This window comes from Penicillium riverlandense, assembly GCF_028828495.1.
Source record: "Penicillium riverlandense strain IBT 135883 chromosome Unknown utg000006l_segment0_segment0, whole genome shotgun sequence".
Taxonomy (NCBI): domain Eukaryota; kingdom Fungi; phylum Ascomycota; class Eurotiomycetes; order Eurotiales; family Aspergillaceae; genus Penicillium; species Penicillium riverlandense.
The window spans coordinates 715,607-733,623 of NW_026643197.1; the positions used below are offsets into that span (position 1 = coordinate 715,607).

At 50.3% G+C, this 18,017-nt stretch overlaps 6 protein-coding genes across 6 annotated transcripts; 4 read left to right on the forward strand and 2 right to left on the reverse strand.

Moving 5' to 3' along the window:
- Positions 1-2,074: 2,074 nt before the first annotated feature.
- Positions 2,075-2,758, forward strand: N7474_006532 (flavin reductase family protein; the record flags this gene model as incomplete). Its single annotated transcript, XM_057197942.1, has 1 exon — positions 2,075-2,758. One exon carries the CDS (start codon positions 2,075-2,077, stop codon positions 2,756-2,758), a length of 684 nt encoding a protein of 227 aa, XP_057051382.1.
- Positions 2,759-3,757: 999 nt separating this feature from the next.
- N7474_006533 (uncharacterized protein) lies at positions 3,758-5,971 on the reverse strand (the record flags this gene model as incomplete). The annotated part of the gene is made up of 2 exons (XM_057197943.1): positions 3,758-3,931; positions 5,885-5,971. The coding sequence occupies 2 exons, from the start codon at positions 5,969-5,971 to the stop codon at positions 3,758-3,760; spliced, it is 261 nt and encodes an 86-aa protein (XP_057051383.1).
- A 3,662-nt stretch (positions 5,972-9,633) lies between these two features.
- N7474_006534 (uncharacterized protein) lies at positions 9,634-10,829 on the forward strand (the record flags this gene model as incomplete). The annotated part of the gene is made up of 3 exons (XM_057197944.1): positions 9,634-9,924; positions 9,978-10,111; positions 10,166-10,829. The coding sequence occupies 3 exons, from the start codon at positions 9,634-9,636 to the stop codon at positions 10,827-10,829; spliced, it is 1,089 nt and encodes a 362-aa protein (XP_057051384.1).
- A 2,482-nt stretch (positions 10,830-13,311) lies between these two features.
- N7474_006535 (uncharacterized protein) lies at positions 13,312-14,232 on the forward strand (the record flags this gene model as incomplete). Its single annotated transcript, XM_057197945.1, has 1 exon — positions 13,312-14,232. One exon carries the CDS (start codon positions 13,312-13,314, stop codon positions 14,230-14,232), a length of 921 nt encoding a protein of 306 aa, XP_057051385.1.
- Positions 14,233-14,396: 164 nt separating this feature from the next.
- Positions 14,397-15,578, forward strand: N7474_006536 (uncharacterized protein; the record flags this gene model as incomplete). Its single annotated transcript, XM_057197946.1, has 3 exons — positions 14,397-14,866; positions 14,930-15,194; positions 15,240-15,578. 3 exons carry the CDS (start codon positions 14,397-14,399, stop codon positions 15,576-15,578), a joined length of 1,074 nt encoding a protein of 357 aa, XP_057051386.1.
- A 275-nt stretch (positions 15,579-15,853) lies between these two features.
- sidJ (putative siderophore biosynthesis lipase/esterase) lies at positions 15,854-16,963 on the reverse strand (the record flags this gene model as incomplete). Its single annotated transcript, XM_057197947.1, has 2 exons — positions 15,854-16,849; positions 16,910-16,963. The coding sequence occupies 2 exons, from the start codon at positions 16,961-16,963 to the stop codon at positions 15,854-15,856; spliced, it is 1,050 nt and encodes a 349-aa protein (XP_057051387.1).
- Positions 16,964-18,017: the final 1,054 nt, after the last annotated feature.

The window sequence follows — 18,017 nt, forward strand, 5'->3', positions numbered from 1 at the left end:
AAAACATATTCCTGGAAAAATGTACAAGTGCCATGAACTGCAGTGCAACCGGTCCTTCAATCGGAAAGATCATTTACGCAGCCATGAACGAATGGTTCATACACACCTGGTACATCAAGGTAACGCTGAGTACTGCTCTCACTGCCATACTTGATGGATTTCGAGAGCTTGATATCTTCAAGATTGCTTCATGTTGAGATACCTTCCTGTTTCGTATTACTGTCATTAAATGGTGAATTCCTACATGATTATGGTAACCCTTAGGGTTTAATATCGGTCATGTTCAAACGTTACCTGATCCCGCATCGGATTCTAGTCTGAATAGTAGAGATAGAGATATTTAGCTACATGTGAGCTGAGAATATCTGTCAGACCTTCATCACTACATAACTAGTTAGTTTGCTAACGTTGCTCTAGCAAAGCTTAGTCAAGTGAAGATTTGAGCACAACTGACGGCGTCTCAGGATCCACTCTCTCCTGGTTGGCCCTTCGTGGCGTTCTATAGAGGCGGTCACGCAACAGCCAATATCGTGTCCACTGACGTATGTGTATCCCTTATTCCACAGGCTCCATGTTATGTCGATTCTTGTAAACGACTGGTCGCGCTGCTTCCCCATACATTAGAATTGGGCGATGTATATCTTGCAGCTACTGCGGCTGCTCCCGAGAGTGAATAAGCTGGTTCCAGGGAACCAGAAAATGTGTTCCCGATTTTCTTAGCACTTTAATGCTCCCCAGGGGTATGAATAATAATTCTTTTCCCTCTTGGTTTCATCCATCATTCCAGTAACCATGCATTGGTATCTTTGGCTCTTTCTCGCCATCAAACTTGTGAACAGCTCCATCACTTGCTACGGCAAGGACGGAGTTGCTCAGGGTGCAAATATGCAGCCATGCAATTCGACAGATAACCCGAATGTAGGAAGTTAGCCCCGCCAGACAGTTGGAATGTGATGTACAGGTCAATAGAAGAGGAAAGGACATTAATAATGCGCCACAATTGGTGCTCGCCTAGTGTTAATCCGAACCAGAAAGGAAGTCACTGAAGGATAGCATCAACCGTAGTTATAGCGGGCTGATTACACAAACCGTGGCCATTTTCTATGATCAGCGTGCAACACCTGTGGCTGCCGTTATCCTCTAGAGCCTCTTCCGCGGAGCCCTGAAAAGCAATCGTTTGACTGGAGGGAGTGAGGCGGGACATTCTACGATCAACGAGACTCTCGCTCGATGTCAGGCAATTTGTTCTCGAGATCAGCTACGATGGCAGCGTCTGATTCGCCAGAGATATGTTCTTCGATCACCCTGAGAGTGCAGATCGATGCAACAAACGCCTCCCAGTCCAGGTTCATTCCTGCTAGGTTGCAAGGAGTCGCACGGATACGTTCACCAGACTGTGGGCGTATATAACAGCAGCAGAGAGTTGGTGGAATTCTAACCACCTCCCAGGCAGGTAAAATGCATGCTGGTATTTGAGCGGCATTTTTGGATTCCGCCAGTTTGACCAGGCTTGCTGAATATAATGATTAAACGATCCGCATCAGTTAGAGACATGACCTTAAATCCTTGAAGTAATAAGTAGTGGATTCAGGGCCAATGCTTTGACGCATATCGAAACAGGCCTTATGTAGCCCTCTACTTGTACGGCAGAAATTAGGATGTGCGATTTGATATCCGTCCTCTCGAGATTAATAACTCATGCCCGCCGAACTGTACGCCGACGTGCGTCGTACTCAACCTCATGTCGAGAACCTGAGACATCGCCTGATTATGCGCAAGACAGGGTTTCTCTATAGAGCAGGTTGTTAAGTCGATCGTGGAATGCGGGGATGGTGGCAACGATCTCCACCGCCTGATGATACCTTGGACGGTGGCGAGGTTTATCTGACATCCAAAGTTCTCATAATTCTCCCCCCTTCAACTATCTCGACCGTGTGCTTAGAACTATCTGTTCTGCGCTGTTGTTTAGTGTTATGGCACGGGACTTCGATCTCGGCATTTGATATTCACCAGAACCAGATATCAAAATACTGTACCGGGCGCGCATCCTTGGTACAAATAGCGCGCCCGCATCATGCCTCGCAAGCGCAAAGCATCTATCTCAGTGACCGACTCAAAGACAGAAGAGTCCACCGAGGATGCGCCACCATCAAAAGAGCCCAGGAGCGAAACCTCGCAGGCTCACACGATGGAACCCTACCCGGCATCGAAAGTATACAGGCTCATCGAGCCAGGCCCAGTCCTGCTCGTCTCAACTGGCTCACTCACATCAAAAACCCACAACATCATGACGATCGGCTTCCACACCATGCTCCAGCACGACTCACCTGCGCTAATCGGCGCATGCATCGGACCCTGGGACGCAAGTTTCGAGTCGCTGAAAAGCCACGGCGAGTGCGTCCTGGCTGTCCCGGATGTCAGCATCGCAGAGAAAGTCATCGATATCGGCAATTGCTCCGGTGATGAGGTCGACAAGTGGTCCACCTTCAAGCTGGACGCTGTGGCTGCAGAGACAGTGCAGGCACCGCTTGTTGGTGGCCCAGGAGTCATCGCTAATATCGAGTGTGTTGTTGTCGACCGCCGCATGGTCTCCAAGTACAGTATGTGGGTGCTCAAGGCTGTGCGTGCTTGGTTGAATCCGCAGTTGAAGGGACAGGCACGGATGTTCCATCATCGCGGGGATGGGACATTTGTTGTTGACGGCGAGGTGTTGGATCTGCAGGAGAGGATGACCAAATGGAAGGAGTTTCAGGATTGAGTATCTCATGGAGCCATCAACTAGTGGCTTTTACTACCATCAGGCTTACAAACCGCTTTTTGTTCAATCTACTACCAAAGACAACTGGCAAGTATGACGAATACAAGGTTTGTAGGTCTGATAGTAGTAAAACACTATATGGATGTCAAATGGACTCAGAGGATATTCGTGGTTGTGGACTCCACTGAGGCTCTCGTTGATGTACTCTTCAATTCATTTCGGTGAGCACCCAGCCAGTCGAGAGCATTGCTAATGAGTTTGCTAAGGCTACAGCAGAGTGGCACTGAGCTGCCGCCAAGTCCAGCTACAGCTCCGAATCTCTCCAAGGCTGCCTGAGGAATCTCACCTCTGCTCGCGCACCTCTCCGCACGCCGTCCGAAGGCCTCCTTTCATCTCAGAAGCCTTCATTGCACTCTGTATTTGCACGTCACATCTCGAATGCCTCTCTCGTCATCCATTTCGCCATGACATCAAGTGTGTTGGATTATTGCCGACCGAGTCAGTCTGCAGAAGCCGCTGAGGTCATTGTCACATCTTGTGATTGTATCCCAATCAGCTCTGGGATTTCGAGCCAACAGTGATCGGCAGCAGTAATGCATGGGCCACGGAGGGAAAACACGATCGCTAGCAGCACTCCAATCAATTCAGCCACATGCTTGAAAACACACTGGTCTACAGTCTAGGCCTGCAGTTGAGAGCGAAAGGCAGGTGGGGGGGAGCGAGGTCGAGGGATGGTTCGTGCTCTTTTACCCTAATCCCCGCCACAGCCGGTCGCATGAGATCATTCTCACCAACTCCGATATGCACCAGCCGAAGGGGAGACAGGCAAAAAGAAAGGAGCTGACTCGCGCCAGGTCCAACCAGGTACCCGGCACGCTTTTCGTCATACATAGTACCGGCCTGGTTAGTTACCAACAGAAGGAGGTGGCGAACTGTCAACTGCTGTCTGTTTGGGCCTTGAAACCGATGGTAATGGCGATGATAGACACGAATTGAGGGTCAAACCAACACCGCCTCGATGTTATTCTCCGAAGCGCATCTGACACAACCGATTGCCAGCTCTCGCACCGCCGGCAGGTCAGCGGAATGGACCTGACCATGCGCCTGGACCACCGTCAGTTGAGAACGGTAGGCGCAGCGGATACTGCCGTTCCAATGGTCGATGGTCCCCGGCTGAACTCGACCAGTTAAATGATGTCATGGCGTTGGTGGCGATCATCACCGCTCCCGCAGGCCCACTGGATCTGTAACAGTGAGATGTTGTCGTTCTATTCTTGGACACAAACACGGCAGACAGCTGATCGCTAGCGATTGGCATCTTGTGGGGAGTTTGTTGGTTTGACAGCATCCATCGGGGTCCTAACATTTTGAAACCCGGGGATCACCCATGTCTATCTTTCGCGGCGGCTTGATGCACCAAATTCGGAAAAAGGGAAACCACAACCCAGCCTCCCGGGTCCAGGTTGGTCTACGGAATTTGCAACAAGACACAATGAATTCCTCGATGGCTTTACCACAATAGTTGACTATAATAGAACGAGGCTGGGCCTAGCCTTCAGCTTTTCCCGCCTTCCTCATTTCTTCTCATGGCACAGCCGTGACGAGCACTGCCCTCACTGATCTTAAAAATGTAGTTATATGCATACAGTGCACAAAAGCAGTTAGCGATGAGCCAAATATGGAACACGACTGATCTGCAACGAAAACATAGTTCCCATGTGGCCGATGGGGCTGTGCGACCGTATTGATTGGTGCACGCGTCTAACTTGAAACCACGGCTCCTAGAGATTTGCACTTGGGGAAATGCGAGATCCTCCGTCCGATGTGATCGCTGGGAGAACGTAGTGTACCGAGGGTGAAAGAAGTATAGTGACCTACACTTTCCTATAGTAGTAGTTAGGAGACACTCTACTTCTCCTGAGGAGGCTCCTTGTAGTGTAGGGTTGCATCCATGGGCGCTGGGAAATGAGCAGATGGACACCATGACAGTCCAGACCGTGTTCGACAGTTCTGGCACTAAAAGCCGAGACCGAGATAGAGCTACAGGCACAAGAGTAACCTCAACATCATCTTAACCTCCTCCCTCATCTCCTGAAACAGTGCTATGTCCCGCTGGCGTTCTTCGCATGCTCCAAATGCGCAAATCTGTACCGCCGATCTAGGGGGGATAAAAATAGCAGTCCCGGCCACGTGTGTAGCAACCTGAAACACGCCATACATAAGTTCGCATGGGCCACTCTTTCATTATTTATTTTCATGGTAACGCGCTAGTAATTCCCCATAATCCCGATTCGGGTTAGTCAGGGTGGGCAAGTACATACCTAACAGGGACGTGTGCGTACTATGGGTACAGATGTCCCTGATCCTTCGACCACATGGTTGCTAGGATGTTGATCCTGTTCATTTCATCCTTCGGCCGTTGGACACACGCCGGAAGATTAAGATGATCGTCTTGGCGATAGACTATTGTCTCCTAGGTGATATGGTGATATGCTCTAGACAAATGGCGATATGCGCCTAGGCGTTCTTGTTTTGCTTAGTTCAAGAACCTCCCTGCAATCAGAAGCCATGTAAAACTCGGCGTGTCAGGTACAGCCGGTCTCCTGCAATAATCTGCAGCAGACAAGCCACCATAATCTGCCTCGGAAAATGATGTTCGTCTTCATCCCTCACCACATGGCACGCCCGAAGATCAGCGGCACACAGATCTAAAACAGGCCCCAACTCTGCTTAATCTGAGGACCTGCATGAGACTACACACAGCACGGCAGCATATCCAACAAACCAACCCGCCCGACCTGCCACACGGTCCAGTATGTTATTCGCAATACATGCGGGCCGGGATTGGTTCTGCTGTCGTCTGTTTCGACAGTGACAGTCGCCACCACTGAGCGCATGTACCCCGGAGTCCGACAGCCTCGAGCGCATGCTCGTTTGTCGAAAACACGGCCCATCAACAGGCCAGGCTCGCTAGGAACGATGACCTCATGACCATCACGTCGAACCCTTCTCCCAATGGCCGTACTATTTTTGCCCGCTATAACACTATTTTCTGCGAACAATCAAACAGTTCGAATTGTTTGACAAAGCCTCGTAGCATTACACGTAGAATGCCATTCAGCGCACCCGAGCATTGACATTATTGTTGTCGATCAGCGCCAGGATCAAGCCACGGGGCTGATCCTTGGGTGCTGTGTAACTACCTCGAGCCATGTAGTGGTGTCGACCCAGTGTGCAGTGCAGTGCAATCCTAGTGTGGGAGAGTGTTTAGGAACTACGGTAAGGCAACAACCCAATTGACAGCGGGTGGAGTCAATCGCAATTTCAGCGCGATCAAATGACCAGCCACTCAGTGGAGATTGACACTGCTAATCTCTTTGGACAAGAAATACCGGGTTGGGGCTAGTGGGACAGGCCATCCATACGCTAAACCTCGATCGGATAATGTAGTCCTGCGCAAGGCAAGCCAGGCGGCGGAGCAACATTATTATTACAGGAACGGGAGAAATCGACATCATCATCAATTGTGTAACTAAGTTGCTAGTTGATTGGCTGAAGCGTATGTAGAAATAGTTTGGCTGTCGCGCTGTGTCCCGTACTTAGTGCAGTGTACTACTAGCTTGAAGTGATTGGTGATCAAACAACGCTGGTTGGTCCAGGTACCCGAATGGGGCCGCCTCACCTTCCAACTGCTGCGCTCTGCTCCGTACAAACACCGTAAATGCCGTCGGGCGCAATCGCACACCTCCGACCGTCTCCGAACTGTGCAATTTCTGCATCTTCGGGTATGGGTCTAACCAGAGCCCATATGGCTCGGTCCCGACTCTCGGGACAAACTATAGGCGCTACGGCGGCAGGAGAGCCACCTGGGAGACCGGTTTTTTGGTGGTTTGCTGTCAAAGCTACTGGGTCAAGGGTATATCCACCACGTCCAAAAAGCTGGCTGCACGGGCCTTTGGCTCATTGTGCGTGTGTGGGTCGAGAGCTCGATCAGCCCATCCGGGGGTGGGCTCGGAAAAGGTAAACATTGGAGGAGACACCTAATAACAAATTTCTCCGAAGAAATCACTACTGGCGTGGGCACTCGGGCCAGCACATCACAGTTGCGGCAATTACATGCTGCAGTGAATTTGAATTAGGGCGCAATTTGTCAGTTGTGGCTTGATCGTACATACCCGCCCGTGCCCGGCTGTCAGGGCTATTTTTGAATACAACATTCGGTGGTGGTTAACTGAATCTCATTCTCACCCTGTCGATCCGAAGCTGCCAGCACGAACCAAAAAATAACGGCGGATCTTTCTACTGACTGTTGAGCCCATGCTTTCTTGGGCGCCTGTCGAAAGGATTGTATGGTGATCTGCCCTCTCTTTTCCCGATGCGCCGGAAGCGAATCCTGGCTGTTGTTTGTTGCAGGTCGAGGCCAGATCGGCGCTGGACAATACACCACTGTACGCTCCGTACTGTTAGCCCCATACTAGTGCGCCCCCCATCCCTTCCCTCGCTCCCGTCTGCTAAAAAAAGGTCACTGACTGACTCGCGAAGCTCTCTGCACGCCTTTTTCTGCAGCAAACACCGATGACGATGGTTAGTTTTAAGTTGCTGGCCTTACAGACTACCTACTTCCTCAGGTCTACTCCATATTTTTGTGTTGACAGGAAGTCACCTAGCAATGGGATAGGGCTCATTAAGCACACATATAAACACGCATTTTGCAGGTGCACTCTTATGTATACCGGGGCAATAGACGATACTTTGGGGGTGGGCGTTCCTGTTCCTTTTTCCCCACCAACGGTCGACCAAGTGACCCGAGCGTCATCAGTCAGTCGCATAAGTGATGTGCCGATAGCCGATCCCAACATTGTCACTAACCAACTGGTGTCCCTTGCGAAGCTTGCTAGTGGTCGTTGTGAAAATGATCCACAATAATTAATGAAGGAAAAGAAGCCATAAAAGGAGGATCATATCCCTCCAAGTGAGCGGGGCGAGCATTAGGAGAGATAGGGAGGTGTGGAGAAGCAAGCACCGGAAGATATGGAATGTCATAAAATACCACTAACCCTATAGGGGAACACTTGGTCGTCATCGTGCTGATCCCACCACGCGAGAGAGCAAAAAGACGAGAAGGCGATCAAACGCACCCTGGTTTGTCAGTGATGAAGAATGATGTCGATGTGGCTTGAAACCAACAGTAGAAAGTATTGCGAGATGATCAGTAGAGTAATAATAGAATTTCCAAAATCTCCCCGTTGACGCAGTGTGTATCTACACCAAAACAATCTCCTACACGGTGTACGCACTAGATACAAGTGTAGCTAATGAAGTTGCGCCCGACGATCGCGTCGCGTCGCATAAATATACCTCCCCCTATCTCTTACATACAATAGTCCAGCCATCCCTGTCAGGATCATCCTGATGGTGTGGAGGACGTGCAGAAGTGCTTCCAGAAGGCTTTGGGACAGGATATGCGCAACTACGGTTTCAGGAGATTGCCACCTAGTTGGCCGGACTGGGATGGTGCTCCTCCCAGGCAAGCAAGCCACGAGGTGGCAGGGAGCTATTCTCCGGATAGCATCCTACAGATCCACCTTGCATAGAATTGGGTATAGTTCTGGGCGCGCTGGGCGTACATCGCAAGCCTTTTGACGGTGTAAATGCCGCCGAGAATGAGCTGGGTGTGTCTACGCCTCCTATACAGTTTATATCGCATGCATGCATTATTGAGGTACAAGCGATCGCCATCTCCATCCAGTATCCCCAGAGCGACCGAACACCCAGTGACGTTGACGATCGCAGCGGGGGTTTGGCGAAAAAAGACAGTGCTAGGGCTTTTGTTCATTCCCTCCATGGAGTAAAGGATCGGCGCCCTGAAACAAGCGGCCGCAGGTTGGACGGAGCCGGGCCAAGCCGCCGGGGTGGCCGGACCACACGCCGTCCTGTGGGTTGATCCACTGGGCTGATTTGTGTTGGCCGAACCGGTTGTGGGACCAGGTGATCCGATCTGTATAGAGATGCGAGATAATAATCACTGGAGAAAGAAAGGAAAAAGCAGCGCTGCGGATAAACCTGTTTTTTTTTTTCTTTCTGTTTATAGAATGCATGATGCAGTCGAGCGATGAATCCTAGTCTCGTCCACAGCCTCCGGGATGCCTTATCGAGCGACGCTGATCCAGCCTCACGGTAGCCAATCGCAGCTGCGTTATCCCGAGCCTCCATTTGCTTTAGTGTGATCCTGGGCTTCGAAGTCAGAGAAAAAAAAAAAAGGAGTGAGGGCAAGCACGGAGTATAGTGTATCCCCCTATTTGAGTAGCTTCGCACTCGGTTGCCTGCCTACACGATCGATTGTAGTATGCTCCGGCCAAAACCGAGTGCCCTGGATTGGATGATGTCGGTCGTTCGACTAGCACCAACACCACGGCTGGCCCGTCGACCACTCACATCGGACCAACACGACCCAATCCTGATCGCCGCGAGCACTACCCACCCGGTCAACCGTTGGTGTGCCTTGCACGCCTCGTTCCTCAGCCTCGAACGTGGTAATTTTTAGTTTTGATCATCCCGAGCGATCATCCCCACGTATTTTTGGAATCGATTTTTGTAATTTATTAATTAAAAGGGTTAATTAATTGATTTAATTCAGAAATCAAAGTCTAATCATCCGTAGATCTGGGAGGAACAGCATATTGTTCCTGCTACTATATCAATCCACCCCCATCCCGCCCTCACCTCTTCTTCTCCAGCTCGTCTGCAGCGACTGTTTCTTCACCTTTGAAACGGCCCTTCAGCCATTACATCACTTCACAGCCATCCGTTGTCTATATAGATCCCCTCCCTCCTCCCATCCAGCTTCACCTCTCTCCAACCAACCCCCCCAAGCAATGGCCCGGAGAGTTTCGAATGAACGCAAGCATCTATCCAACACTCTATCCAACAGCCACATTGTGTCATTGCTAAACACCCCTTCGGCTTCCACCTCGCCTTCTCCCGAACCCCGTCATCGCGTTGCCCGTCAGTCCACCATGGTGGGTAAGAAGAACAACGCCATGCGCCGCCCTAGCCCTCAATCCGAGGTCCCCATGCCCGTCACCTATACACCCACCACCCACCGCATCAGCAAAGCCAAGAAGGGCAAGCGTGTCCACGCCTGCGAGTTTCCTGGCTGCTCCAAGGTGAGTTTCTACTGATAGGACTTTCTATTTATTCAGCGCTGAACCCACTCTAGGTCTTCACCAGAGCCGAGCACCGCCGCCGACATGAATTGAACCACAACCCCGAGGCCTCGTACCGGTGTACGCAGCAGGGCTGCAAGAAGGCCTTCCACCGCCCCGACTTGCTTGCTCGCCACATGGAGCGACAGTGAGTTGCACCGGTCCCCGAACCAAACATTAGTATACTGACGGATGCGCGCAGTGAACTCGAATCCCAGACCGAGCACTCCAGCGCCCAATGGGCACCCCCCAGCCAAGCGCCCGCGCCCGTCGTTTCCGTCGATGCCGGCAATGGTTCGCTCCTGGCTCCCTCTTCTCAGGCTCACGCTATGTCTATTGGATCCATCGTTGCCCCCGGAATTCACCCGGACCTTGCAAACGACTGCTCTCTGATGTGGAGCGGCATGGAGCTTCCGCTGCAGCCTCGCCCTGTCAACATGTTCCAGCACCACCTTCCCGAATCCGCGGACGACAGCCCCTTCTACTCTTCGCCAGCTGAGACCTGCCCCTCGCCATTGTCCGACGCGGCTTTCTCTGTCCCTCCTCACTCCAGCTCCTCCATCTCATCTACCTCCGTCTCCGTCATTGACCAATACCATAACAAGGGCATGCTGAAGACCGATGTTACTTCGTCTCCGCTGCAGATGCACTCTCCCCTTCGCGTCTGGGACGGCTCTGATGCGGGCCTGCCCCCCTCGCAGCTTGTCCCCATTTCGCTTGAGGAGAGCATGATCCAGCCGCCCGTCCACTGCCACTACCCGTCTCCCTCGTGGTCCGGCACCGACTGCCTGCCCTATGAGGACCACATGAGCCACCACTACCCCCAGGCGCAGACTGTGGGCTGGAAACAGTCGTGGACCCTGTGAAGCACTCAGGGGACAGATCGGACACACCGTGTTGAGCACGGAGTCTCCGACGATGATGATGACTCAATCGTTACCCTTTTTGACACTCGCTTATCGGCGCGCCGTGGCCCGGCAGCACCCTCAAAGCATTACCGGCTTGACCCGACAGCCATGGTGAAAAGCCCGGTACCCACCATCGCGTGGACGATGGGACAACCTGGCTCTGGGAACAATACCCAAATCCTACCATTACATTCGTTGTGAACAAATGACGAGCGGCCTCGCCAGCCGAACTCGAATTCGTCGCTCGGGGTCGTCCGCCGCGGCCGGCGGAGGCCCCGGCCTCTCTCCCCGCCTGGTGGAGAGCTTTGGACAAGGTCTCCACCGGTCGCTTCGGGCTGGACCCAAACCAAAACCGCGCGAGGAGAGATGTGCGAGTAGCTCCCTTTCTACTGAGTTTTTATTTTTGCCGCGTTTTTTTCCCTCTCTTGTATCCTAGAATGGGGGTTGGCAATGCCCCCAGCGATAGACGTGTTTTGATGTTTCTATGTTTTCCCATTGATTTTGGCTGTTTTGTCTGCGATTGATTCCGATGACACGATGATGATTTTACCTGCGCGATGTATCTCTTTGTTTTTGCTGGCCGTGTTCTATGTACCTCTATACCCCTTTTCCTCCTGCGCTACTCCGGTTTACTGTGAATATACAAGCTTCCTGCACTCTTCGGATACGATACCTTGTACACAATGCATACATGATTTTTATTTGATTATTCGATTCCAGACTTTTCTCTTGTCTCCTCTCCCCACACCGCCAGCCGTGGTTCCCTTGATCGACCACCCACCACGGACCGACAACGCGATCGCCATTATGTATTTCAAATCGCTTAAACTTTGGCAACATTTGGAATGAAATCTACGGAGTATTCTTCCGTATGCAATTATTTCCATCTTTTATCCCCGTTAGTATTTGTTCCCATCCATGGATAGCCAAGACGGACTTGTCACTACTCACCCATTCTCGGGCCTATCCGAGACACCCGACAATTTACTTTCCTCGGAACATCGCGTAGGTCGCTTAACCTTACGTGCTTCTCTCGCTTTATCTTTTGCCTTGCATCAGTACCTCTACCTGGCTGAACCTTTTTTCCGTTTCTTTTTATATCATCGATTTTATCCTCCAATCTACGGCTTCAGTACACCATGCCGAGCTTCTCCGGGACCCTCCCTCGGGTGTCTTGTTTCTCGTCCCCTCCGCTTGGCGCGTCCCAGCAGAGAGGATAGATGGGTTGCTACTAACTATCGATCCACACTTTTTCGCACGCCCTTGTGACTTTAATTTATTTTACTTATTTCGCTTTTCTCTTCGCCCCTATCAGAGTCTCATACTCGCGCACTCTTTCGATCCTTCGTACGTCTTTGCTGCTAGTGGACTCCACTCATATTCGCGCCCCTAATCAATCCATCGAGTGAGCTTACTTGAGAGCCCAACATTAACTAAGGGATAGCATGCTCAACATGCTGGACGGTTGAAAGTCGGGCCAAATGTTGAAGTCTTTTGACCCCTAGTAGGCAGGAATCCCTCACTCTAAGTAGGCAGTCGTACAGAAGTGAATGCCGATGGAGATCACCGCCATATGCAACATGTCTGCAAGGACCTGCCTAAGGTGTCCACACTCCGCGCCTGCCTATATAAGCATAGTTTATACTTCGCATCTCTCTTCTCTCCTTCCATTTCCTCATCTGCATCTGGCCAGCTTCCTCTCGGAGTCACTTGACAGCGTTCAATTCGATACCTCTGCTATCAAATCGTCGTCAAAACCGAAATTTGATGCTGTTGAAGGCCCATCTTTCTCCTTTGGAAGAACTGGTCCCACACCTTGTTAGATGTTCGCTAACATTCCTTATGTATGCAGGTCCTACACAATTCCGAACACAGGAAACCATGCCTCGTCGCATGAAATACGCTGTTGAAAGCTCCAAGAACTGACTAATTCATAATGTACTGATATAATGATAAATGTTATTGTGTCGACACTATAAGTATAGACACCTCACACACCGACTAGGCCGATTGAAGTACCTTTAGACAGATTCGGGTTTATTTGCTCGATCTAAAGAATCTCTGTCGGGTATTTTGACCAGTCAGGGTCACTCTGTTGTAAAGAAATCGGGTGGATTATTATCTGCAGGCCTGGGAAATTTTTGGTCTTGGGCAACGGACGAAATCTCGATATATGAACTGCTGAGGGTAATGTATGAATGTCTCTGTTATTCTTACAAATGCTAGCAAGTATTATCCCCAAGTAAATAACTATCTGCAGCCAAACAAGTGGTGGAGTTTGCTAATGTCCTGATACTGAAGTGGAAGGGAAGTTTCTGCGCTTGCAGATACCTCGCACTGGTTATTTCTCGTTTACCATCTCTCTTTCAACCACCTGTTTACTTTTTCGGTTACCATTTCTCCTTCAACCACCGACAACCTCTCGATTGCGAGTCGCGCCATGCCCGCAAAACAAAGAAAGAGAGATCCTCCAGCTAGCTGGGCTAGCTGGTCAACATACGCAAGATCCTTTGGGGTGGATCGGACCAACATACACGCACAAACTACGTTTAACTCTGGTTCAGGTCTCACCATAAAAGAGTTTCTCTTGCTCCGGACGCTTCTACATGAGGCCAAAGCTAGTCGAATTGTTCCAGAGCTCAAAGTCCAGTCATACATGCAACAAGTCTGCGAATGCCTCGCGGAGTCGAAAACCTTCCAACTCTACTTGAAGAGCATCGACACAAAAGCTCTACCTGGAGCTCCGGACCTGGGCATCTTCGGTATCCCTTACTCCCAGCAGTACCAAGTTGACGATATGCTGAAGAATGTCAAGCATACACACCATCCTATTAATGAGGAGATTGTCAACTCCTCTCTCATCTCATTTCTCACTGCCATCTGTCTTGAAAGTCAGAAGGTTAATGCCCTCTGGACTGCTCATCGGGCCGAGCAGGTGGCCACCTTCAAAAGCACTAAGCTGGTCTGCCAGATTGACGGGCATCTGCGATCTACCCACAACAAGCACATCATCCTGGAAGCGAAGGCCAACGAGCGAGATATCCACGAACCATATGTCTCTTACCAAGAGGCCGGTGAGATTGTCACCGCCATTGTCGAAGATCCTCCTAAGGGTCTTGGCAAGGAAAGGATCATACTAGTCTCCCAAGATGGGAGGAATTTCTACATCTCCAATGCGCTCTTCCCCGACGGGTGGAAAGATTACATACTTGGAAACAAGAAAAAGGCCAAGAAAGAGGATTTCCTGGAGGTATTTCGGTACGGGCCGTGGGATACCAGGGTGCGAAAAGAGGTCGATCATTTCGCTAAGGTGTTGTTGGCTCTGGCAATTCGGGCAACGGCAGAAGAGGAAGAGCGCTAATCCCAAAACCGACTAGCGTGAATGATTGACGTTTGTACTCTGTAACCTTGCATAACCTTAGTTTACTTCATCTAACTACTGCTTGCGCTTCTTTCCTTTCCATCGCCCACTCCATCCTCATTATCTTCCCCTTACTCCCTCAATACCATCTATTACCTTGCATCATGGCGTCCATCCTAGCAGACCAGGAGGAGAATCGAAAACTCCTGAGAGTTCGATACCGTTCAGCTGTATCCAAGCTGCTCGATGCGCTGAAAACGGACCCACGGGCGGACTTCTCTGAAGGTCAACTCGAAAATCTTGGGATTCAGCTCCAGACATTCGACCCTGGGGATGTAGAGTTTCTCGAGTCTCACGCGTGTCTCTTCAAGCTTGTGCCAGAGAAGGCACTTGAAGAGTTCTCTCTCGACGAGCCTACCGCGCGTAAAGGCTTGTATGAGACTGATCAAGAATTCAACGAGACGTGGGAAGTTGATTGGACTTGGAACAAAACACCACCCTCCGAGACCTACTCTATGAGGATGAGAGCGTATCAGATCTTCATCCGTCTAAAATCCTTCTGCCAACACCTGGGGCGGAAGGACGGTCGCGATTGGAACACATTCAATTACATCTATGGGTGGAACCACGTCACGTAAGTTCGGTCAAGCTCTTTCTACTAACCTTACTATACTAACATATCATCTTAATGACTTAGGGCGGAAAGTTCATTCATCGATGGCGGAGAGGGACTATTTTCGTGCTGGGGTATGAGACACCAAGAGTGGAGTGTTGAAACCTGTAACGAGTGGCAGGACGATTGTGACGATATGGACACGATTGCTCCACATATTCTGCTCGTGACCTGCACTGGAACCACAGCCAAGGATGGCGAATTACTTTTTGGAGAGCTAGGACCGATCGTACAAGCGCTTCGAAATCGCCTCGACCAGAAGGAGTTTGAAAAAACTTCCCTTTTTCCAGTATGCTGTTGAAAGCCACATGACTTTATATACTAATATTAATAGGTTCTGGTCGTTTCTCTCTTTGGACCTCGCCATGGTCGTCTTCTCCAAGCCAGATTTTCCAAGTCTGGTATCCTAAAGATAAGAGCCTCTCCCATCTACAGCTTCCTCACCGCGGCCGAGGGACCCTGGAACCTATTTCTGCGTTTCTTTGCCTGCGACCCCAAGGATGGCACCGAATACGAATTCTACAGTGAAGACGAGGATGCAGAGGCTGCACCAGCCGTGAGCCCCAAGTATGTCGCCCCTTCGCCAAAATTTGATCAAGAAAACCTCCCCCTCAAGTCAGTGGATGAGGATTCGTCTTCCGGACCGCGAGATCCTTTTTCTAAACTGAGTTGATGAGAAGTTCCCAAAGGTCCCTTACCCGACGACAAAACCTGCCGGTGCGTTCGCGGCCGAGACGAGACTAGACAGCAAGAGCTCTACAGTATGTTCTTCGATGGAGATGTCAGCAGTCTATGTTGCGATTTTGTTTTATTCAGTCCGAATATCGCTTGTCCACAATTATTGGCCGGAGGTTTTATGTAACTTTTCACTCTGCAAAAGGGAACCTCAAGCCCAACAATTTGCTCCGTAGGACGATCAACTGAGTTAATAGACATGAGAGGATTGGTTTATATCTTCTCTGCTGCCTGCAAATACCCTAGAACCTTCTCAACAAGAAACTTCCGCGGCTCTGCCTGATCATCATTACTCAACGCATGCGAAGCACCAGGTACCACTGCACTATGGTCTTGATCCCAGATCTGGGATCCGGTGTGATCAGTAGCATTTTTCCACCTCCGTAGCAAGTTCTCCTTATCAACCCAGTCTGGGACTGCCTGATCCGCGCCCGAAATCAAGACCATCAACTTGTGTTTCAACAGTCCCCGCCTTTGAACCATGCCAAACGTCTTCTGGAAATGCTCGTCGCTCAGATCTGAGCTGAACAAGTCGTCCTCTGACGGCGATTTGGGACTTTCTGGACTGAGGAGGCTCCAAAGTCTGCGAGCGCTAATAGGAGTATTGGACGGATAGATCGAACTGGTCATCCACAAAGGTAGCAGAGTGTCGTAAGATTCCTCCTGATGAATAGCTTCCTTTGCCATATCTTTCAATTTCTTCCATAGCTCTTGAATCTCGCTTGAGGACCTGCCTTTAAATCCATATTTCATGCACAAGGCAATTGCCTCCCGGTCAGACACTGGTGCTTGCATGATGGCTCCATCAATTTCAGGACGCTTGATATTTTCGAGCTCAGAATCAAAGCTAGGAATACTTGGGTGTGGGTTTGGTCGGGATAAATAATGTAGCACGCATTGGCTGCCAGTGGAATGTCCCATAAGAACGACCTTGCCATTCCCGAATTTGGATGTCTTGTAGTCTTTGATGTATTCCACGCATTGGGCAATCTCAGTTGTGTCTCTGTCAAGATGCCCTAGGCCCCATGCTTGATAGGAAGATGTGAGGTTGACCGTGAAAAGAGACCATTCCGTGGGTTGCATCGCGCGGACAAGATCTGACATGTAAGATGTTGTTGCCATGCCATCTCCTAACCCGCCGATAAAGAGAAGACTGTGAGGCTGGCGAACACTGCTGGAAGCATATTCGAATGTGACGAGAGATTCCGTCTATATTGCGCATGGGTTAGACTCGATTAATTCCTCCTACCAATTTAGAAGTAGACGTACATAATGATGCAGAATGCCAGGGAGACCTCCCTTGGGCCAGAATTTGGAGTACATATTGGATTCGCGATTTTCGGGGAAGTTGTGAAAGTGGCCAGAGTAATTGGAGAAAAGTGCGGAATTGACCTATGACTTAATGTCCGTAGAGCGGGCCCGTTATCAATCTCCGAGGTCGGCTAGATGTGGGCGTTCCTGGGTGGGCAGACCCTACAAGCCTGAAATCCGCAAGACATACCCACCGGACTCTCTTAATCTCACAAAATACAATCAATAAATACGGAAAAAAGAACCCTTCCAGAATTATGGCCTGGATATGGTATCCATGGAATACGGAAATACTGTTCAAGGATGTAATACAGTCACAGGACACCAGTCTCGACTAGTAATTTACAGCGGATCTGATTAGAACAGAGCGGATCTGATAAACCCAAAACAAAAATTAAAAAATTTCGACCACCAATGGCTGTGACCACCAATACTTGGCAAGCAGGAGAACGCACCGTGCGATCTCGCTTAGACCGACGAATGTAGCACATGAGAACACATGGACCAGGGCAGGAAAAATGGGTGATTCTGCCTGCAGATTCAAAGACCTAGCTACACCCCACTTCGAAATGTCTGATCGCCGGTAAGTTCCGATGTGTCAACGTCGATGGCATCGATGGACCAGGACATTTTAGTACTGCCAGTTTCTGCTCTTTGAAGACGCTGCCGAACAGCCGGAGGTCGCTATGAAGATACCGAGTCTAGTTTGCTTGTCATGGTGGACATGGTCGGGATTGGGAGGAAAGAGCTCAATTGAGGGTCGCTCGGCTAGTGCCTTGGCGTTGCGTGGCCCGTGCTGTTTCAACTCTGTTGAATCTGAAGAGTACTGGTAATTCCTAGGCCGATCTCGGTGAAACTATGCACAAGTATCGATACGCAGTAATTCTCCTGGCTTCGCGGCTCGCACGCGGGACGAAATACGCCCACATAACGTGGACGGTCGTAACAGTTATATAATAGCACCCGGTGCGATTTCAAGTTAGTGTCAAGCGGGAGCTAGTTGTACAGGTAGTCGCGTCCCAATCCTCCTCCCGATATCACCACGAAAGCTCGAGTGTTCGCCAAC